The 23,583-nt window shown below is 40.5% G+C and overlaps 1 protein-coding gene across 4 annotated transcripts in view; it reads left to right on the forward strand.

Annotated features, from left to right (window-relative positions):
* Window positions 1-23,583, forward strand: part of ncor1 (nuclear receptor corepressor 1) — a 49,834-nt gene that overhangs the window by 5,129 nt on the left and 21,122 nt on the right. For all 4 annotated transcript variants that reach the window (XM_018691084.2, XM_018691088.2, XM_018691085.2 and 1 more), the window contains exons 3-17: window positions 1,506-1,600; window positions 1,824-2,031; window positions 3,329-3,511; window positions 4,690-4,803; window positions 6,836-6,892; window positions 7,009-7,061; window positions 7,794-7,860; window positions 9,945-10,117; window positions 11,502-11,592; window positions 11,899-12,077; window positions 12,242-12,296; window positions 12,815-12,916; window positions 20,204-20,334; window positions 21,037-21,326; window positions 23,390-23,455. In XM_018691084.2, coding sequence (XP_018546600.1) covers window positions 1,506-1,600; window positions 1,824-2,031; window positions 3,329-3,511; window positions 4,690-4,803; window positions 6,836-6,892; window positions 7,009-7,061; window positions 7,794-7,860; window positions 9,945-10,117; window positions 11,502-11,592; window positions 11,899-12,077; window positions 12,242-12,296; window positions 12,815-12,916; window positions 20,204-20,334; window positions 21,037-21,326; window positions 23,390-23,455 — 1,864 coding nt within the window. The remainder of the gene's footprint in view (window positions 1-1,505; window positions 1,601-1,823; window positions 2,032-3,328; window positions 3,512-4,689; window positions 4,804-6,835; window positions 6,893-7,008; window positions 7,062-7,793; window positions 7,861-9,944; window positions 10,118-11,501; window positions 11,593-11,898; window positions 12,078-12,241; window positions 12,297-12,814; window positions 12,917-20,203; window positions 20,335-21,036; window positions 21,327-23,389; window positions 23,456-23,583) is intronic.

A 23,583-nucleotide genomic window follows, 5' to 3' on the forward strand; every position in this document is an offset into this window, starting at 1 on the left:
TTTAAGTAATATTTTAACTCTCAAAAAGACATTCGCTTCCTGTGAAGAAATACATATTGTGATTCTAATATTTTTCTAATTGAGGCATTTGTACAGGTTGAATGTTTTCTTTGTTAATTTAAAATACAATTAAGAAGAATAATTATGATAATTGTGCAGCTCTGTAAGGTTTGTAGAGTACTTAATTCCAGCGAACTTTTCAGATGCAAGTTCATTTGATTGTTAGATATTGGATGATGTTTGTTTGCTGTTTGGGTAGACATACTTCGTAGAAGCTTACTTTCGCAGAACACTGTCGTTTCTGAGCATTTGGATTGTTTGCTTGAATCTGGGACAAAACTGAAGTTTGGAAATATTTCCTGTAACTGATTTTGCTTGTTCAGGTTTGTTTGGAGGTCACAGTGTGCTGATAACATTTATGTGAGATTTAACCAATAGCTCTTTGATAAAAGCCTTGGTGCTTTAAAAAGGTTTTCATCAATTTCCTTGAAATGACCAAAATTCATTTTAGTTTGGTAGAAAGAAGCAGGGCGACTTGTTTCAGTAATTTTATTGTGCACTGATAGACGAGTTGTTTCAATGGGGGGTGACGTCTTTCCCCACTTCCAGGCCCATCTGTCTTCCACAGTGTAATATTACAAATATGTGGGTTTTTTTTTCGCATCTGTCTGATAATCTTAGACATAATGTTGTTATGCTCTCTTCCTATAATAAGTTACATGGGCACTGCCTCATGTACTTGCTGATAAATGTGTGAACCTTGTTATTTGAAAGCATAGTTAATTAGTTTTTTATCTTTAGCAATTAGACCTCTAAATGCTGACATCGCATCTCTGTCTTACGCTCACAGCTGCAGTTGATGAATGATATAAATGGCCTCTTAATTCATCCAGGAATTTTGCCTTTATTAGATTGAGAACAGCAGAGAGCTTACAGGAAATGAGGTAGGTGAGAGGGTGTGACATGCAACAAAGGTCCTCCTAGACCCAAGCTCTAGATGATGTAAGTACATAGTTCATGTTCCTGCAGTAAACCCTTAGGCCAACAGGGTGCTCCTCAGACGGCGTTTGACAGGGCTCACAGGCCAACACACAATCTCTGTAGTTGCATAAGTTGGAAGAAAGTGAGACTTTGAGGCCAAAAAAGATGCTTCGGGTCACTGATATGTATAATGTGTGAATAAAACAGCCTGTGTAGACACATGTATTGACTAAAACTGATGCATGTCTGTTGCATCACATAGATAGAAACAGACAATGAAAAACGTGGTTCATACTCACCCAGTGTAGACAGGACTTTGCCTGTCTGCAAATATTATTTGGTTGCTTCATCTGTGAAGTGCTTTATTATAGTTGCTAGCTTTGCAGGAACTGATGATGATGTACTTTTTTTCTCTGATCAGTGGACCCGTCTGGTGCTTTACACACAGATCCTTTTTCATACTATTGTGATCTTGTTCAGATTACTTCATACAGTTGTTTGTGGTGTGTGCCTTTTTCCTTCAGGATTTCACCGTCCCAGACTATCGGACTCACATGCAGGATCCACAGGGTCGGAGAAGACCATCTTTACTGTCTGAATTCCACCCTGGAGCAGAAAGGTAAGAGCTTCACTTCAGAGATCGAGCCTGTTGTCTAAATATCTGATGAGAAGAGCATGCTCACTTGCTGTCAGGATTAGGATTTTTTCCCCCTTAATGTTAGGGTCTGTGTTGCAATCCGTCAAGGGTGCCATGGATGTTCCCAGTGTGGGAGTCATACATCTAGACAGACAGTTGCAGTTTCCAATACATTTGTGAATTTCCTGTTTATTCTCTCCTTCAGGCCTCCAGAGAGACGCCATGGTTACGAACAGCAGTATCACTCCGTCACAGCCCAGCCCGAGCACGAGGCCTTAGAGGCTAAGCGCCCTCGCATGGAGACTGTTGCAGAGGCCCACATCACCCGCACACCTCCCACTGCTGGGGGTATGGTCTTACCTATGCCCCATACAGTACAGGACAGCCTAAGAGCCACTGTGGAGGTCAAAAAGGTTGGTCTCAGTTGTGTTTTTGTCCTTTGAGAGACAGTCTGAGGACTAAACCATCATTTACACCACTTGCAACCTTTCAAAACCCTCTCATAATGATTAAGAAGTTCTGAGATATATAGTGTCAGCTAGGGATGGGCATTTGATTACTTTTTGAAGTCGATTAATCAAGCCAATTTAAGTCGTTTAGTCGATTAGTCATGATGTCATCCTTAAGACACCCAAACCAAAATAATATACTATGTTGTTGTGTCGAGTCATGTTTTTTGCAGTGTAGTGTACAGATGCACTAACTTTACCTCCAAAGCTGCACTCATTGACAATGCACCTCAGACTAGTGGTGATGTTCTCAGCTGTGTGTCTCTCATCTGTGCTGCAAGCCTGGAGCACAGAACCAGAAATGTTCAGGTCACTGTCCATGTAACAGCAGATGATAGTGACATAAAACTCTGATGTGAGAGCTGTCCATGCATCGGTTGTTATTGCTACTTTGTTGGCTTGCGTCAAGTTCTTTTTTAGAGCTGTAGCTGCCTCATTGTACTTTTTCTCAATCTGGCCGGTAATGGTCTTCCATGAAGGCACGGTGTATTTGGGTTTCATGAGCCTTTGACAGCTCCACTCCTCTGACAATGGTAAGAGGAAACATATTGTCCAAAGTCATTTAAGTCACCAAAGCAGTTATTTGTTTCTATCGTTTGCTGTCACAGCGTTTAGGTGCGTTTAGGTGCAACAAATCCATAGTATTTTCCACCAGTACCAGCTGTCAGCCGGACATTAAAACATTTTTAGCAGACTACTTTCTTAATGTTTTAAGTCACATTACCATCACTTTTTATAACATTAGAACTACAATCTTAAACCAGGTGAAGGATTTTGTCATCAGATGTCTGGATCTTGAGTAAACAGGGAAACAAGCTGAGCAAACAGCAGTTTGTTTAATAGCCTGCTTTGCTTCTTCTTATTGCTGACGTCTGTTCCAGTGTTTTGCTTGCACCACACAGAGAGAAGATTCTCCGCATCTCTATGAAGTAAAACAAATCTCCTCCCACCCCCAACCAAATAAAAGTTAGTCAAATAAAAATTAGTCGATTCTTTAAAAGAAGGTGTTGACTATGCTTACCTTTTCGACTAATTGACTAATTGATTATTTGTGCACATCCCCAGTGTGCCACTGCCTCAGTAGCTGCTTTTTATACTTTGTAGAGTATGACTTTGTGGGTTGGATGGAATCAATTCAGTCTTGTACAAATGTTGTGCTGTAGTTTTCTGCAAACTTAATGACCCATTTTGTTTCTACCAGGAGTCTCAGTTCACTGTCAAAGTGGAGTCCCCGTCCACAGGGGGACCTACACTACATATGGGGGAAGAGCAGGACACTTCACCTTCCAAACTATCTAAAGAGGAGCTGATCCAGAGTATGGACCGTGTAGACAGAGAGATTGCTAAAGTGGAGCAGCAGATTTTCAAGCTGAAGAAAAAACAGGTTGGTTTCCCAGTGAGACCTTTTGTTTCTGAACATGCTTCAATCACAGATGGGTTTGACAGTATTGTGTATGAAATTTCACATTTCACAACATGTTCAGGTATTTGTAGTTATTTAACTTGTTTACAGTTCAAACCAGCCATAATTTAAATAGAAATATTGTTAAGAGAAAGAAGTAACATGGACATTGGCATAAATAAATAAAGCCACAAGACAGGCCAAAGTTGTTATACAGTTATGTATCAGAACAGAAACATCATGTTGAAGTGACAAATGTTATCAGTGTAGCACAGCAAATTTAGCTCATGATTAAAAGAATCTGAATGTTTGTGAGTTTTTTGGTCAGTTTTACAGCGGTCTGTGGACCTCCCTCTCTCCTTGAAACTCGTGTTTACAGGCTCTACCCCTTGTCAGTGAGGAGAATCTTGCTAAGCCCTGCAGGCTAGCTCATCCTCTCACTGAGGAGTTTTAATCCCTACACACCAACAATTGAATTGGGCTATTAGATACAGATCTATGGATGTATATACAGTATATTTCCCAGTAAGGTGCTTTGAAAAGCTTTACTTTTAAAGCTACAGTCTTATTGTTTCAGCTCATCTTCCTGACTGAATGAGTTTGTTTTTAATCCAGTTTGTGGTCGTCTTTCTCTTGCTATCTTTTTTGCATTTCTGTCTCATTAGATAGGAATGTAAGCTGAGCTTTGTTGGGAGAGAATACCTCTCAGTTTTTCAGTCTGCCTTTTCCTGAGATTTTCAGGGATTTATTTGTTTTTTTGAGGTATTTCAGGAAGTCCTAATCTTGTCCCTGTAACCTGGTAGTTTGCATAACCTTTAACTCGTAAACATTGACCGACCAGACACTCGTTCACCTTGTCTGTTAGTATCAGCGTGGCCTCAATTGCAGAAACATTCAATTCTCTTTAAAAAAAATGTTGTACTTGACCAAGCCTGTAGGGAATCATCTGATAATGCCTGCATGGGCTTCAGATATCAGAAGCTAAGATCAGATCAACACAGTGTGGATGCATCTGTTTTCCACCATTGCATGAAAATGAAGACAGATAAAAAAACACGAATAGAAGAAAGGAGACTCCACATATTTTCCCTGTGTGTATTTTGTATGTCTTTTATTGTGTGCTGTTGGTCAAAATGTTGTGTGTTGGTGTTGTCTCTTAGCAACAACTGGAGGAGGAAGCAGCAAAGCCAGTGGAGCCAGAAAAGCCAGTGACCCCTCCCCCAGTGGAGCACAAGCACCGCAGCATTGTCCAGATAATCTACGATGAGAACAGGGTTAGTTGTCAAACACCAAGACACACCAACAACAGGCATCAGCCCCCTCAGTTTTCGTCATTTTGTTTACGTTCCAAACAACAGCTACTCTTTTAGCTATCATCTCAGCCTCAGAACTGGAAAAAGTTACTTTTACTTACTTTACGTTACTTTAGGCCTGGTTAAACTCCCTTAAACTGTGCTGTGGAGTGCCAAGCTTGGGAACACCTGCATCTCTGCTGTGTCCTCACAGCAGGGGATAACCATGGTGACCACAGCCAACCAGTGACCGTCTCCTCACTGAAACCAAGTCATCTTGTGCACAACTGATGGCTGAACACGTGTCTGTCTGTGTTCATCTCTCAGTACGTTTGTAGCTTCTAACTGAATCTCTGTGGTTTGGAGTTTAGTTTCACTCAAACATGATGTTTGCATCTCAAAATATTAGTCTTGTTTTATTGATTTCTTTTAGCCATATCTGAGCTGTTTTAAGTTACTGAACATTTCCTGCCACTGCTATTGCAAATTTAACCTTTCTTCTAGTGAACCAGGTAGAGCTATGAAGCAGCAAGCTCAGCTCAGCTCTGCATGCATGTCCCCACCCCTGGCGAAAAACTGCATTTGGCATAGTGATTTTAATTTTCAGAAATAATACTTGAGTGAGTCTGCTATTGGGATATGTTCGATTGTCAGTGGTTTTGCATTGTTGTTGTTTTGAAGGCAGTCGTGAGAGAAAGTATGCATGTTTTTACTGCAGTGCATTTTTGTCAAATACATCATTAGTTTTGGTAAACTTTTTAATCAATTGAGAATACATTCAACCTGCAACGATTAGTCAATTAAAAGAAAACATTTATAGCAATCAATTGGCTGTCATTTCTTAAGCAAAAATGCTAAACATTTAATGGTTTCAGGTTTTCAAAAGAGAGAATTTGCTGCTTCTTGTGGTTTTACATTATGAGAAATTAAATACTGTATTTTCTTAGTTTTAGTTTGTTTTAATGTTGCACTGACTTGTCAGAACTAGCTATTTGATGTCATCATCCTGTATTACATTTTTCATTGTTTTTCATTGTTTTTCTGATGTTTAATAGAACAAGCAAATAATTGATTAATAATAATAATTTGTTTATCAAGAAAATAATTAATCAGCAGATTAATTGCTAATGAAAGTAATTGTTCGTTGCAGTCCTGAAACACATTTAACTGAAGGTCCAGGCATTGTCTATATATGTGACCTAGCAGTAAGGGAGTGTGTGTGTGTGTGTGTGTGTGTGTGTGTGTGTGTTTGTTTATGGAGGTCACTGTAGTTCATGTCTGTCAGACAGTGTTGTGGTAGGAGGCTGCTGAGACACGCCTTCCTTCACAGTTAGCTGTTAACCCTTTAGGCTCTAAAGCTGCTCCAGCTCTGTGCACAGCATTTAGTCTGGCAGCTGCTGTTGTTTGTCTCAGTCTGTATGTGGAGGCTTATGAAATGTGAAAATAGAGAGCTATTCAGTGTCATTCTGATAGTCTTGAATGAACTGACAGTCTGCGCTCATTCGGGAAAAATCTTTGCCAACCCTGTTCATTGTGCTGCAGTGGGAACATCCTTTTTTCTTTTTTATCTATTTATTCATTGTTTCTTGTGACATGTATTGCTCTGCTCAGACAGGTACATCTGCTCACTTTTCAAATATATAAACTGCAGAAGCTAATACATCAAGAGCAAATTAAATGTATCTGAAATTATCAAGCAAGCATAAATTTTTCCTTGTTCACGACTTAAGGCCATTATCAAGGTATGTTTTTATTTTTTAGTTTTTTTCTTAATTCTTAATTTTTTAGGCATCTTCTTAATTGAAGCTTCCCTTTATGTTCTGTCCAATAAAATTATCTCATAAATATAAAGCATCATATCTTAAGATCAATATTAACCCAGATGTGATGTGATACTGCTTCTCAGATATTTTTAGGTGAAAATGTTTCATCTTTTAAAGCATTCGGGTTGCAGCTTCTCTTTGCTTTTGTTAGATCTTGTAATTAAGTTAGCAACTCTTATCCATTTTTACAGAAAAAAGCTGAAGAGGCCCATAAAATACTGGAAGGTCTTGGTCCTAAGGTTGAGCTGGTATGTGATTTTAATAGCATTTTTTGTCCTAGCATGAGCTTTGAAGAAAAAGTAATACTTCTACTGGTTTCCTAATAGCTAAAGGGTTTTCCTGGTCTGCTTTTTTCTTTTCTTAGCCCCTGTACAACCAGCCATCGGACACGAAGGTGTACCATGACAACATCAAGACGTAAGTGTCTACATTTGTTCCAAAGATTCATTTCATGAGCACCTGTCAGCACCAGTAAAGTGCAAGAACATTGTAGGAGACACAATGCACACCACAATTACAGCACAGGAAAAGTCTCAGCTGAGCAGTGGAGTGTTGGAGATAATGCTGACCTCAGCAAGATAAACCCAGCCGGTAATTCTGTCTAATCTGATTGCTGAGTCACCTAATTGAGTTGCCCCACTGACACCTGGGAGAGTGATTGAGAAAGGAAGCAAAAGAATGTACGTGCGTCTGCATCAGGTGCTTTTAAAGCAGGGTTGTGTTGGGGGTTGAAGGTCGTGCCGTCTAGGATAAAACCCTTATCAGTGTGTACTGAGAGCATCCCATCTGGTTTAGTCTATTATCAAGACACAGACAACACCTCTGTGTGAATCTGCTGTACAAACCACAGTCCCAAGGTCAGCTCTCGCAATTCTCTGCCCACAGCTCAACATTTCCCAATATTTGGTAAATGCAGCATGGCAAACAAACAATGATATGTTCATGATTTTTTGGAGGGGGTGTTGGAAAATAGATCAAGCTTCATCCCACTAATTTACAAATGTGCTTTCGTGCTAGCTTTGTTCTGACTGGATATTCTCTGTTGAAATAAGAGGTGTCTACTAGGACATTACCTTTTTTTTTTATCTGTCATGCAGTTTTGTATAATTTCTGCCAAATGCCACAATAATTTGTATTAATGTTTTTCAGCAACCAAGTCATGAGGAAGAAGCTGATTTTGTTTTTTAAGAGGAGGAATCATGCTCGTAAACAAAGGGTAAGTGTCCCTGCTGTTAAGAAAGCAATTTCCAGGTACTTGTGTCTGTGCTCTGAATGCAACGTAAGCTGCGCTCACTCACTGCAGTAGTCATATCATACCTGCCGTTTGCTCTCAGATGACCTCAGCTGAGCAGGCAAATATTTGTGGGATAGTAAAATCTTTCAATATGCTATATCTTCCTTGTTTGCCTACAGCTACAGAATATCCACACACTCTGGGCACAAATTCAACAAACCACAGGTTTTCTGTTTTTTTCACATTTATATTTTTTTATTTAATTGGATTCAAAAGGCAGACACAAGACAGTGTATTCTTAAGTGTGAATCAGAGAATACTGTCTTAATGTTAAATGTCATCCCACTCACTGCATACTTTTGCCCTGAATCGTCTTTTCATCTTGAAACCTAGTTCATGAAACAAAAGTCTTCAGTTGTTTGATTGTCCATGTTGTTGAGCTCAGTGAAAATTTAATGCTGGTTTTATATCATTCTTAAACCAAGACACTTATGTAATTATTAGGACTCTGTGTTAAATCTAGAAATAGTGAACTGCAGTTAAACCAATTCATTAACCAGACAAGAGTCTATAACCATGGGCTGATTGGAATGGCATTAGTTTTATAAATATTTAGGAAAAAACAAGGAATTATGATCCAATTAACATTTAGACCTGATAGTGAAAGTCAAGTTGTTGAGACATTTCACTGAAAACCTCAAATGCTAACCTCATGGTGGCGTTACAGGTAAAGTGAGTAGAAGAAAGGAGCCGGGAGCCATGAACGTATACAAAGTTTCATCACAATCCATCCAGTAGTTGTTGAGGTATTTCAGTCGCAACTAAACTAGTGGACCCACCAACATTGCGATGTTTTATATATGGCAAGTCTTCTACCAAATGGAAAACGCCCTGGTTTCCTCTGTTTGTTGAAAAGTATTGTGTGAGCCAATAACTGCTTTTATATTCAGTAAAATAACAAATAGTGTCACATCAAAGAACAGATTTGAGCATTGCTTTGGCCGAACAACACTCCGTCGTTCTTATCTGTGGCCTGTGATTTAAATATTTCTGAATCACCCCATGTTAAAACACTTGGCTCTGTTTTGTACTACAATGGTTCAGTGGGTCCCACCTTTGTCTGGCTCTTCCCTGTCAGGGTCAGACAGACCTTTTGGACTCTGAACAATGCCAGAGTGCACATGGCCTCACGCCAAGAGGAAGGTGAATTGTTTGTCCCTTGCTGCAGAGAGTGGAAACGAGGGTGCATTGTCCTCCCAATACAGGAGTCTTTCCATATTTTCACTAAACATTTTAACTCTTATGCCTCTGCAGCTGAGTTTCATTTTCAGTTTTTATATAGCAAGTGTTTCCCTGTCTGCTAAAAAGTGAGATTCTGTAACAAAATGGCAGTGAGCTTATGAGAGTTATTTGTAAACAGAATAGTTGCATCAGAACAAACTGTGCTGGGGTCAGGACAGTGAATTAGGTAATTTGAAAGACAGACACAAACCCACAACGAACACAGCCAGTTCCTGAACAACATGTACTCTCTCAACTCTTAAGCTCTCACTTCAAGTTTCTGCAGCCTCTCTGTAGTTGTTTACATTTGTTTTCCTTTTCATAAACTCTCACACTGATTTCACTGACACAAATAAAACATGCACTGATAAATTCATGTTCACCCACACAGTCCATAGGAAAGAGAAATGTCATGGACCAATAACTGGTTCCAATAACTGTGCTTCCATTATTTATATCTATTTTTCCTCTTTTTTCAGTTGACTTAGCAACATATGACATCAACTATACCTCCAGCAAACTAAGCTCTATTCATTGCTTAATCAGAAACATGAGAATTTCTCATCTCCAAAACTTCTTAGCCATTGTAAAACGTCCATATCACACCCAGAAGCTTAATAATTCAGTGTAGCTGTGGGTGACATCTGCACCTTCATGATATCTAAAACCGTATTCCCTGCGGATCCTCTGGATCACTGCATTTGCAAGAAGTTCTTTTGACCCTTGCTGTTGTGATGGATGACCACTCCCGATAAAATTGTGCATTTTTCATGCTGTGTACACAGGAACAGAAGATCTGCCAGCGCTACGACCAGCTGATGGAGGCATGGGAGAAGAAAGTAGAGCGAATGGAGAACAACCCCAGACGCAAAGCCAAGGAGAGCAGAACACGAGAGTACTATGAAAGGCAATTCCCAGAGATCCGCAAGCAGAGAGAGCAGCAGGAACGCTTCCAGAGGTAACAGTATTTACCCATGACTGGTCAGCACAGTAATGCACTGTATTTCTGGCACAATATATGGTGGTTCTTTGTTCAGAAGCTTTGCTTTACGATCTTCCTCAACTCAGTAGTAGGGGTAGACTTTGTTTTACAGACTGGGGCTGCAGTCACTATTTTCATTATTGTTTGATCTGCAAATTATTTTCTCATCATTTCCCAGAATAATTGGTCTGTAAAATGTCAAAGAGTGTCCATCACGATTTCCATGAGCACAAGTTTACGCATTTAAACTACCCCATTTTATTGAGTAACACTCCAAAACCCACAGATATTCTCTTTATCATAGAGGACTAAGAAAAGAAGCAAATATTCATTTTTAGAATTTTTTTGCTCAATATATTACTTGAACAGTTAATCAATTATCAGCAGTGTTGCCAACAAATTTTTTTTGTATAATTGTGGCATCTGTAATACAGACCTACAATACACTGGTGGAAGTAGATAAATGGTATTAACAGAAATATCTGTTATCATAGTTTTATAGCTCAGCGCTGCATCTGTTAAATCCAGGTAACTTTTGGTTTTCAAGAGCAGCTTTTATGATAGAGGCCTTAAGTGGAGTATAACCTTTTACTTATGTATAATGCAGTAGTAACCTTTTTTGCAAGCAGTGTAATGCCATCACAGCACAAGACTGAGGTAAACACATTTTATTTAAAACAGTGGACCTATTGCTTGTGTGAGGGTGATCAAAGATGGAGGAATTAGAGAGAAATAATATTCACTCTTGTCATCTTTTGATGCTTCAATAATGCTGACAACAACCACAGCCACACCCAGACATCAAAATAGTCTCCTCCATTTTTAAGATATCTGTTCGGATATCACCTAAATGGAGGACACTAGGTGGTGTGTGGTGGCCTACTTTGTACAGAGACACTGGCTGGCTGGGTGGCTCTGGAAAGGGTGGGAGACAGGGTCATGACCAAGCGTCTGGTTGTTGCTGGCGCTGATGCTTTGTGCTTTCATTGAAATCTCCCAGTAAGAGTTTGCATGTCAGCACTGTTTATGCAGACTGCTAGACCATGAAGGAGGAAGCAAGTAATAACTGGTCAGAGAGACTTGTATTCATTAATAATGAGTACAATGATTCTGTTTGTTAACAGAGATTGTCAAGTTCCAAAACTCGTCTCCTGTTGCTCATGTTAACAATTTGACTTGGTTTTGATTGGAAAGGAAACAATAGTGGATAAGTCAAGAAAGCTTGGAAATTTTATTTCCTCTGAAAAGAATGGAACATAACTGATAATGTCTTTGCACAGCATGCAAATTTAATGCAACATTTAAAATACATTTGTAACATTTTAACATTTGTAATGCATTGTGTCCCTGTTTCCCACAGGGTTGGACAAAGAGGAACAGGCCTTTCTGCAACAATTGCAAGAAGCGAGCATGAGATTTCTGAAATCATAGATGGCCTTTCTGAGCAGGAGGTGGGTACTAACTGGACTGTCTTTGAAATATATCACAGTGCAGATATGAAATAACATATCTAGATGACAACAGTCCAGACAGTTAGTATTTTTAAGAGGGCAAGATCTTAAAAAAAAACCAAAAAACAAAAAAAACTATATATGTATGTGTGTAGTGTGTGTGTGTGTGTGTGTGTGTGTGTATATATATATATATATATATATATATTCTGAATAAGTCACAATGGTGGGGGACAGATTTACAAGTAGAAAGATGTTTTTTCTGTTGGAGTAACTATGGCCACTCTGACTGTCCATGTTTCACAGAACAATGAGAAACAGATGAGACAGCTGTCAGTCATCCCTCCCATGATGTATGACTCTGAGCAGAGACGAGTGAAGTTCATCAACATGAACGGCCTGATGGATGACCCAATGAAGGTGTACAAAGCCCGGCAGTTCATGAATGTTTGGACCGAACACGAAAAGGAGATCTTTAAGGAGAAGTAAGTTATATTTGTTTTGTGGGTGGCACAACGTGCCTGGGTCACCCAGGCCCCTGTAAATCTGCAGTGGAGATATTGTTCATTGACCTCAGTGCCAGCTTGCAAACTTGCACTGATGTATTTTTGGCTATGGCACATGAATAACGGCTGGCATCTCTTTGCAGGTTTGTCCAACACCCCAAGAATTTTGGTCTGATTGCCTCCTATCTAGAGAGAAAGGTAACTTGCTGCTTGTATTTTCACACGTAACCGTTTTTAAAATATATAGAAGGATATAATGGTATAGATGACATTTGGATGCTACATTCAGTCAGAAACACACAACTCTCATAGACCTTAAAGCTCTATGATAACTTGTTCATAGTAAAATATAAACCTAGAATTTTTGTCCATGCTGTAGTCACACATGATGTAATGAAGTATTTAGCTTTAATTGTTTAAGCATTTATTATAAAACCATTACATAACTGCTGATATTGATTTATTATGTACAAGGCATTTCTTTATAATGAACAGAAATATTAATATTTGCACTCTGTGGTTTCCATCGCTCATTGGTCGTATACATATCAGCTCTTATATCACCTTGATAATAATAAACCCGTTTGGTGTGTGGTATCTGCCTCTGGGAGACAAGTTATTATTAACAGGAGTATTACATTTACAATACTTTTTGTTTGAGCATATATGAAAGGAAACAAGCAGATGCTTGAATATGCTGTGATTTCTTGTTTCAGTGTGTTGCCGACTGTGTCCTGTACTACTACTTAACCAAGAAGAACCACAACTACAAGACACTGGTGAGGCGAAATTATGGAAGACGGAGAGGAAGGAACCAGGTAAACTTTATGAAATATTTTCTTGTCCCTTGTCTCTCTCTGAATCAGATGCTCTGAAATGACATGAAAGTAGGTTCATTGCACTTAAGATCACAAAGGCAACATTTTAGATCTGACCAAACAGTTTTTACAAAGAGAAGTATATACAGGGAGTTTTTAGTGGAAACAACTCTGTCAGGTGATTGTGAGATGGTGGCTCGTCACATACCGAGTTTGCAGCATTGGGTTTGTCTGATTCACACACCTGTTTCATGTTTCCTTATTAAACTGACTGCATTTTTTGTGACAGATACACTCATACTACACCGAACCTAATCTCTTGTGTTAAGTGCTAAGGTTTTGGTATGCACATTGCTGGCTCTATTCATGGGTCAGAATGGGTGAAACAGGGAGCAGAGTGCCAGAGTTGGCACCCATTAATTTTCTTGAATCATCCCTTGAAGTATTGGGATATTTCTACTGTATGATTTGCTTGTATGTCAGTATTTCTGAAGATATATCAGCATTATTCGCAGAAGTGACTATATGTATACCCCACCAAATACAGTTGTATAGTTAAATATGGATTAATCAGAGCACTGAATGTATATAAGTACGATTCTGCACATTCTGGAAAATGTGTTTAGGATTAGAAAAAACAATGCTGTTGCTCCCAGTAAATTACCATCTGGCAAAGTTTTGAGCTCAGTGAAAGTGGAAACAATTGATCGATCAATTAGTTCATACACAGAAAATTTTGAACATAGGGAACCTTGGGATGCACTCCAAGTTAGAAGAAAGAAACAAGGGCATATAACAATTCACTGAACTGAATAGTTTCTCAAAAATCAGTGTCAACTAATGCAAAGAAATCAAATAATTCTGTATTTAATGACAAAAGTAGGAGTTGGCAGTCTGCTTGATGCTAATTGAGTGTGCAGTGTGCCAGTGAAAATGACAAAGTTAATGCTATGAAGATATGTTTTTATACACAGATTGTTCTTCAAGGCTTTATATAATTATTGTCTTTGCACCAAAATCCAGTACAAAAAGATGCACCATCTCCCAGGCCTGTGTTGGTGGACATTGAATATTATTTTCATCCATTCTGGTGGATCTTTTCTCCTAACTGGGCTACTCCCTGATTCTCTGATTCTAGAGTCCTTGTACAGGACATTCTGTCTCTGTGCCAAGCACATCTAGTGTGTAACACAATGGGTTGGTTATAATACTGTGTCTTTACATAGTGGGAGGTGGAGAGCACAAGAATTCATGATTACATCTTAACCACAAAGATGTTTCTCCGTACTTTACAATGTATTACAGTTTATGGAGGATACACGTCTTTTCATTTTTGCACCGTTCATAGCATGGTCCTTCTTGCAATGGAGAAAGAACTTGTCTGTTGTTGTGATACAGAGTGACGAGTAAGTGTTGCAGAATGTCTTTCTGTTCAGGCAGCTTGTGAGCTAATGATGCTGATGATGTGTGTTTTTGGAGTTCACGGTCATTTCATATCGTGGATCAATTGCAGGTTTTTTTTTTTTCCAAATTTGAGAAACAGTGTGGGTTTTGTTTGAGAGATTTGAGGGGGTGGGGGGGGGGGGTGGGGGCACATAGATTTCCTTTCTCTGATGTGCCATCAGTCATTTGATCTCAGTGGAATAATGTGAACATGGGTCCAGCACCATCATCTATAGTGCAATGCTAGACATGTCATGCTGTGACATGGAACACATAAAAACACAGGTTTTACATGGGTAGTCACTTTAATGTGAAAGATGGTCTCTATCGTTGTCTTAAGATTTAGGTCAGTTGCTTCAATGGCTCCAGCCCTTTTTCCAAACCATTTTGTGGTCGTCGAGAATGTAATAAATGCATTTTTTTTGCCATTTTGATGCACATTAGGATGCAGTGGATTTCCAAGCTACTGGTGTGACTTAACAACTGCAGTTCGAGTGAGTAGAGTGAGTCATTAGAGAAGGAAGGAAGAGAACAGAGTGAGCAAAAGCAAGAGCAATGGAATGTAGGGTGAGTGAGTGAAACTGAGTGAAAAAACCCTCAGCGAGACCGAGTCAGCGCTGGCAGCTTATCTGGTTGAGTGTGTGCTCTTGTTTTTTTCATTTTCCATTTCCTCTTTCTTCTGTTCCTCTGAGAGTGAGAGAGAGAGAGAGCGAGAGAGTGAGAGAGATATTCACCCCTCTCTGAAACAGCTGAATTGGTACAGCCCAGCCATCTGACAGGCCCAAAAAACTCACTGTGCTGCTGTGAGTGCCAATCAAAGAGGAGTGCACGGCAGGGATTACCTTGAGTGACCCTGCATAGATTAGTGCGTGCATGTGAGATGGACAATTCTTTGGGCGGCTTAAGCGGCCTGATGACACGCTTTCCTGGAATATGTGCGGCGGTGCCGTGGCCCGGCAGCCCTTCTAAGGAGCTCTGCTATGGTGCTGTCCTGCCCCTCTACTGCTATCGTTACCACCGCTATGGAACTACTGGAGGGTAAACTCACATTTGCAACACCAGTAAGCTGTGGCTCACAGCAGAGCAAAGGGGTTTTATGACCAGCAAATGAGCTTGCAGGTATGTCACTAGCTTTGAAACAACAGATTTTGGTTTTTGTAGATACCACACTCCGCTGTTGTCTTGTATCTTCAATTTTTTGTCTGTGTCGTAGTTTCTGTTGCTCTTTTGCTTGGGCAGTTGTGTCTTAGCCCACATATTTACTTGAGGCTTATAGGCAGTCAAACTCAAGCTATTTTAGGCTAGTTTTTCTAGGACATGTGCAGGCATGATTCTCAGTTTAACAGTCAAGCCAAGGCTGTGTGGTCATGCAAGTACATATGTGTTTATGCTACGGGAAATGAAGTTTTGATATGTGGAAATGTAAAAATGTATGAAATTGGAATGTAGGAAACTCAGCTTCAATCAGCTTCAAAAAAACAATAAACAACAGTTAAGTACTCACAATACACACTCTTGTGGTAGCCTGCATAGACTACAGCCCCCACTGTGTCTGCAACCATTTCATTGGTTATTTTCAGTAGTAGAACTTGCTCCTTGAGTCTGTTGTCGTGTCTGAGGGTCTTCTTACTGATGCTGGTCTGTTCTGACAGAAACACAGCATTTCTACAGTTTATCTGTCAGCTAAAGCTCCACCCCTCAAGCAAAAGTCTCAACTGAACAGTAGATGTTTTGCAGTAAAGGAACATTTTCCACCCTTTAGTATTTGTTTTTTATGTAGCATAGGTTTAGATTAGACTGTTTATATAGAGATCCAATTAGGACCAGCTGCAATACAGTGTTGGCTTTTATGATTTTCTCTTTTATGGTCTTGATAATAGCTGCTTATCACTGTGTGTTTATCTCCATTTAATATTTAGTATTTATCTCCATTATAGCTGAGAGACACAGTCCTTCAGTGATTATGTTATAACTTAATGCTGTAATTCTGATATTTATTTTAGTGGCCTAGTACTCCCTGATAAGTGGGAAAAGTATTTTATTTCAAAAATTAGACCTGAGATTATTTTGGCTTGGCCTTTTTTTGGCTTTCTTGGGCAGTAAAGTAAAGTTGCAGTAATTTGGTAGTTGTCTTGGAGTGCAGGTTCACCAGGGAGGTTATCTGTCTGCTTATCTGTTCATCAGCTGTTGACAAATGTGAAAAAGACTGTGTATTGTGAGAGAAGGGCAGGGCAGAAATGACAATGATTGCAATCCAGCAAAAATCCAGTTTTACCACAGCCACCCCTTACGTTAGCTCTCTTGTGATGTACTAAAACACCTGCACTACAGGCCATATTTTGTTATTTAACTCACCAGCACAACACATTAATCAGAGGAGCAGAACACTGACAAACGTCCAGAGCATGTGTTTGTAGTAAAATGCCAGAATAGACAGACAAACTGGATGATAGCAATTAGATAGAACATTCTGCGGTTGTCTGTACAACATTTTACGTGCTAACAGATGAAAAATATGACAAAGGTCAAATTTGATGATGTTTTCAAAATTCTGGAGGAGTGTACACTCTCAAATAGCCACAAAGGGCCAGGAATGATTTGGGAGTGGTCTGCTGCACATCTGTATTGAATCAGTTCATTGACTTGATAGTTTTGCACATAAGCACCTTATTGTCAACACTTTTCATGCTTATGAAAGCCTGTTGCTGAAATGCATCAGCCTTGATATTGTATAGAATTATTTGCTTTGATGGTGTGCAACCTTTTTCCACTTTTGAAATGATTTCTCCTTTGAGGCTGAGCACCCCATTGCAATGCATACTTGTTAAAAAGTTAAAAAGTAGAGCAGACAGAAGTTTTTTCTTAGAAGCATAATGTCTAATCATCTTTTGTTGTGTTGTTTCGTTTACACAATTTATCACCCTTTATCCTAAAGGTTTAATATTCGTATATGTGGTCAGTATTTATTGTATCACATATATGTGATGAGCAAATATAAATAGCTTTTTGCACATCTGTTTTTCTCAAGAGGCCCTCTCTTAATTTCCTGTCAGTAAAGTTTATCAAGCAGTGAAGTAAATTTCATTGGTTTGTAGCATCAGTGATGAGCAGTTCTTTTCCTGCCATGCTCCTAGTAACCAAGGCAACTGTGGCATATTTTTTTTACCTTACTTTTGACAGTAAATTGTTCCATCATGAATGCTTTTAAATTATTTTTATTGTCAGAAATGCCAAAATGAATGCAAGCTATGTACAATGAGTTAAATGTGATGGTTTAAACTTATTCCCTGTTCTTTTCCTTTTTCCTTCTTTCAGTGACAGTAATAATTAGTATAATAATAAGTAGTTTTTTTCATTTCCTGACAGTGCAGTGGAACTGCTTGAAGCAAGAGTGAGAGATTCCTCTGGTGGCTGAAGTTCTGTGGTAGGAAAGGGAAGATTGACTTGTGGCTCTGTCATTTCCTAAATCAAACAGGACTTGTGAATCAGCAAAAGAGGGGAGAAATTAAAACTCTCAAAATATTCAAGCCAGGTCAGGAAAGAGCTTCATTTAAAAACACTGAAGAACCACAGAACCACAGGGCCTCATTGACTTTTGGAGAACATCTGTGTAGAGGCTCTTTACGCAGTGTGGGAGAAGAGGCAGGAATGCCACGGCTCTCTGACCACCTCCAAAGCAAACACAAGCGCTCCCAGACCCAACCAGAACAGCATCTCAATGAAGGACATGTATGGGGAGAATAACTCTGCCCTAAAACAGACTGCTCTCCTCTGCAAAAAGGTCTCTGAATTGTTGAGTGCCAAAAACATTCTTTGCAGACTACTGCAGGCAGGAAATGAGTCAAGAATTTGAGTCCCAGTCCAAGTTTGACGTGGTCCTGTCTGTATACATCAACCTACAATCTGAGCTCTGAGTGTCCAGGTTATTTCTTTAAAGAATTGAACAATCACCATCGTACCACCTCTAAAATATTGTTACATGAATATTCTTAAGCTGCTCTGGCATGCAGCATACTAAATGTGAGTTAACACACTTTTGTAATGGATGGCACCATCATATCTAGCAGGACCCCTGATCTGTAGCTTGTAAGCAACAGTCTTGACAAATAAGTAGTAACAGTGATGACATCAACTACAAATCAATTTTTTCAGTTTTGTCTACAATTGGTAAAAGGGACATGAAGGGTTTTTAACAGCCTAGTATAAAGTATATGTGGTAAACTTAATAGACTATAGTATAGTTTTCTTTTTAAATGTTGATTTTGCTGGTCATGTAACTCTGCTCCCAGAAGGCAAAGTCTGCTGATTATTGGCTGTCTCTGGTTAGAGCTGGCCAGAGCAGCCACTGATTCTGCAAGTCAGGAGACATATACTTGCTACCAGCTGAGTAGTTAAGGCTGACTCTGATAAACTACTGTAACAGTTGCTTACTGTCTGTTTCTAGAGAGTTGTCAGGCTTTTATGTGTCAGGCTTTATTGTTTGATTATGGCAGCCACACTCCTCATGTGCAGAGCCATGTTGTTGGAAAATAGACAGACAGCCACAACCCTGCTTTTTTTTGTTTGTTTGTTTGTTTGTTTTTTTATGTTACAGCCCTGTCTTCCTTCTCTTTGCCTCAGTCCATATCTTTTGCCTTTACCATTGAGTGAAGCACATTCCTTGGCCCCATCTGGTACCAGCATGGGATGTTTGGCTTGGCATAGCCAGACTTGTTCCAGCACAGCGCTTTCATGGAACAGGCAGGAGGAAGCATTCTGTGGTGTACCGCGCCAGCAGTGATGATAAAGAATGTTGCTCTGCCCTCAATCACTCTGTCGGATCTGTTTTTTAAAATTCAGTTTTGAATGATGTTTTGACTCTACTTATGTAGGCAGATATATATCGATCTGAACTCAACTGAACTCAAATACTAACATCATCTTCTCTTCTATTTTATCTGTTGCAGAATGATATAAATTCAGAATTAGTGTTATGGTCAAGCCCTTTGTATCTTTTTTGGGGATTTACTGAGACAAATTTGGTATGAGAACTGGCCACACTCCAAATTTCATCATTTTGTAATTAAGGCAGACAGATCATAGAACAGTGTCTGCAGCGTGGTTGGTGTGTGTTACGTATGTTTCTGTAGATACTCGACCATTTCAAGATCATCCAAACATGGCATAGCCCTAAACCTCTCAGTGCAGGATGTACAACAAGGCTCTTCATCTTCTATCCAGTCATTATATTTGTTGTATCTGTAGTTTTGAGGAAACCTGAAAAGCAGCTTGGAGGTCTAATAACCAGATGGCAGCATACATTTCTACCTTTCATCTAACTTGGTCGATCTGCTGTCAAAGTGAATATTTAAGCTGACCATTCAGGCCCATATTCTGTTGTATAATTTTAGATGGTCCGCTGGGCTCACAGGGCCAGTGCAGGCAATGCTATACCATTAGAAGATGGCTACTGCTTGATGGCATGTAAATAACCTGGACCAGGAAGTGTGTAAATGTCAGGAGGGGTGTAGAAAAGGGTGAGGGTGTGCTGCAGGTATAAAGCTCTGACATAGGCATATGTGGCATAATCTGTGTCATAGTTAAGTAGGTCCAAGAAACAGTAGGATATGACCCTTAAAAATGCTTGTGGTGGTTGTTTGCCCTTTTTGAAATGCATTACAGCACAGTTTTACTTTATATCTGAATTCAAACAGTGATATCACTGAAGAGTATGTACAGCCTTGTATGTTTGGTTATGTGAATTTTTGGCATCTTGAGTCCCTTTGACTAATCTACACATCACCCTTTTTTGTAATGTTTCAAGGAGAAACAACTTAATATTTTGCCCTTGTGTTTTGTCTCCAGCAAATAACACGTCCCTCACAAGAAGACAAGTCAGACGACAAAAACGAAGAGGACAAATCTGAGAAGTCCGAGAAAAAAGAGGACGAGGAAAAGAAGGACGAGGAAGAGAAAGATGAAAAGGAGGATTCTAGGTGAGTTATGAATAGTTGTTTGTCCTGGTGTCGCTGTAGTCCATTAGGCCCCGCAGGTAAAGCTACTTAGTGTCAGTCTTTGGTCCATACACTGCGATTATTCCAGCCTGTAAATAAGAGACACGACTGTAGTCTATGCTGTGCCTAGAGCTATTCCTCCTGGATGTAACTTAGCGACACTGAATAGGAATGAGCGCAGGAGTAAAGAATTCACAAAGCTGGCTTTACTTCAGGCTTTAATGGCACAGGCCCAGAGAGTGACTTTTATCACATTTATCACATTTATCTTGATGTGTTGCCCATTATAATCCTGTGATAAACAGAATGCATATCCTGTTTTTGGATTGTGTTGTCTTACATTGTCAAAATAATCAAAACACCAGAGCTGGCGCTGTGATGAGAAGATTTCACATTCCCAGGCTCTTAGTGGAGTGATACATGTCCATGGTCTGGAGAAGACTTGGAAGTAGTAGAGCAGTGTCTGTTTTGGTACTTTACTAATAAATCAGACAGCTTGCTAACTTGTTAACAGGTCTGTCCAGCCTGAGTGTAGACAAACTCTAAAATGCTTTTCTTGTATGTTCAGTCATGGAGGAAAAGAAGAGATTACAAAAAGGGCCTCTTATTGCTGAGTCAAAAGGGAATAGATATTTGCTGTACCAACGGTCTTTAAAGCTGTGCTTTCCCTCTCCAAAACCACAGGGACATTGGCAAGGACAAAGACAAGTGTGACGGTGGGGAGGACGAGGACGGAAAGGAGCAAAACACGCCGCGTGGCAGGAAGACTGCCAACAGCCAGGGCCGCCGTAAGGGAAGGATCACCACACGCTCCATGGCCAATGAGGCTGCATCTGTGGCGGCTGAGGAAGCACCTCCCCCTGCCTCTGAGCCTGCCTTGCCAGATCCTCCACAGCTCGCTAAACCTGATTCAGCACAGAAGGCCTTGAAGGAGCCTGCAAAAACTCCAGTGGCTTCCATGGATGCTAATAAAGGTGAATCCTCTTGGGCATGCTCTGTGGAAGTTGTTGAAATTTATTTTTTTTTTTTTTGCAACACAGAATTTGATAGAGAGGGAGTTCACAAACAAAAAACCCCACAATATGTTACACAATATGAAGAAAGTATAATATGAGCATCAGATTGACAGTTTTTGGCTCTGCATTCAACGTTATATATTGTCCAGATGGCTGCGTCACTTCTTGATTTTATTTGGATGCCACATTTCGGTGGGGTCCTTTACACAGTCACTCAGTTTATATTCCTTTCGCACATGCAAAGGTTTTACATTACAAACAAAAGTTGTTTTTTGAGTAAGGTGACTTTAACTTTAGCTGTTTTAGCGTTAAAGTGAATAGTAGGTTCATTAGGTTCAGGCACTCAGTGCTAAGTGTCAGACAGACTCTGTCCTGCACTGCACTTTGCTCAGGAAGCTCTGTGTCATCCATCCATCACCATGGCAATCCACTGCTCTGGTTGAGCTGTTGTCATGGTACTTAGTCACGCACTTGTACTCCTCCACCCTTTGAAGTCTGTGTCTCAGGTTTGCAGGTATCCAAGTCCCTGTGTGTTAAGCTTGTTGTGGTGTTAATCTGAATCATTAATTCACTGTTTTGTAAGTGTCCTGTGCTCCTCTGCCACCTGCTCCCGCTGCTGTCTGTTGAGCTCTGTGTTGTTCAGTAGTCTACGTTATGCAAGGTCTACCCTGTAATGATGTAATGATTAATTAACCTTTTACAGTTTGTCCTTCCATCCTCTCAACCCTCTGACCTCTCTGGCCCTGTTCTGGGCATATCATGGTTTACGTAGGACTGTGTCAACTGTAATCTCCCTTAGTGACTACATTGTGGATTTTGTGTGTGTTTGCTTGCTCTGTTGTAACCCCGGCCTCAGTGGGGCTTCTTAGAAATAAGTGGGGTAGGTGCTAAAGGGTAGCTATCTGTCGGTCTTGCCCAGTTGAAATGGTACTAGGCAAGTTTAGGGAGCTGCTGATTCAGCAGGGGGCAGCGGTGGGGGTTTGATCTTGCTTGAAACTGTGGGGGATGGTGTGTGTATGTGTGTGTGTGTGTGTGTGTGTGTGTGTGTGTGTGTGTGTGTGTGTGTGTGTGTGTGTGTGTGTGTGTGTGTGTGTCTTAGGCTAGGGTCTACACTATAGACAGACACCCAGCCTGTTTTCAAAGCCCAGAGATTAATGACCACACTAGAGGGGCCTAACCTGTCACGGGGAGAACATGTGAGTTTTGCCGCGGGGGACGGAAGCTTAGTCCAGTAGACATTTGTTTAACTAAGTGTAACAGACTGTGTGGCTGGGGGACCTTTGGTAGAAGCCATCTAAACAGTGAGAATTGATCTCCTCATCTTCGAGGTGGGTGGGTGGTGGTGCGGTGGGGGGAGCCTCCTGTTAATGTCAAGGGTACATCTGCTGCTATATTAGTCCAAATGTTTACACAGTCTCAGTGGGTGCCATGGAGGAGAGTGGGTTAGAGTTCACTTGGCCCCCTCCACACTAACTGTGCACTTCTGTGAATTTTGTATGGGGGGGTGTGGAACTGTGTTGTCAAGCCAAGGCAAGAAGGAGGAGTGTATATCAGATGCGCAGTGTCACAGTAGAAGGGGTGGGAGGGTTTTGGGCTGGCTCTCCTATCTGACTATTTGTCTCCATCCAAGGCCTTTTCCCAAAGAGAGAGGCACGGCTCTCTACTCCTCCACTGTCTGGTGCTACATCAGCTGACCAAGGCCCTCCCCTCGTGGATTAGAGAGGAGGAGGGCTTGTGCTGGGCTGTGGGGAAGGGGAGAGAGAGAAAGAATGAGAGTGAGGAGGAGAGGAGAGTGAGCTAGAGCAAGAGTGTAAGTGAGGTAGCAGGTCTCGGCAGCCCCTGAATGTAAACAGATTATTAGATTAGTGGCCATGAGAAGGAGACAGCTGAAGAGAGGACTGTCACTCTCTCTCTCTCTGTCTCTCCCTCCCTCCGTCCCCCCTTCCTCTCTGTTGCTCACTCGCTCTCTCTCTCTCTGTGTCAGTGCTCATGGGGCTGTTTTTCTGTTCTTTGTGATTTAGCTGGAGCTGGTGAAACCGGAGAAACTTCTCGCTGGACCGAGGAGGAGATGGAGGTTGCCAAAAAAGGTAGCGTTTCAGTTAATTCCTCTCTCACTTTATCTCTCTGTCCTTCCTCTGTTTCTGTGTTGCTGTGGCTCCTCTTCTTTTTATGATCTTTTCTTGTTTTCCTCCTCCTCCCCTGTCTTTCTCTTTTC

This window comes from Lates calcarifer, linkage group LG20 (genome assembly GCF_001640805.2).
Source record: "Lates calcarifer isolate ASB-BC8 linkage group LG20, TLL_Latcal_v3, whole genome shotgun sequence".
Lineage (NCBI taxonomy): Eukaryota > Metazoa > Chordata > Actinopteri > Centropomidae > Lates > Lates calcarifer.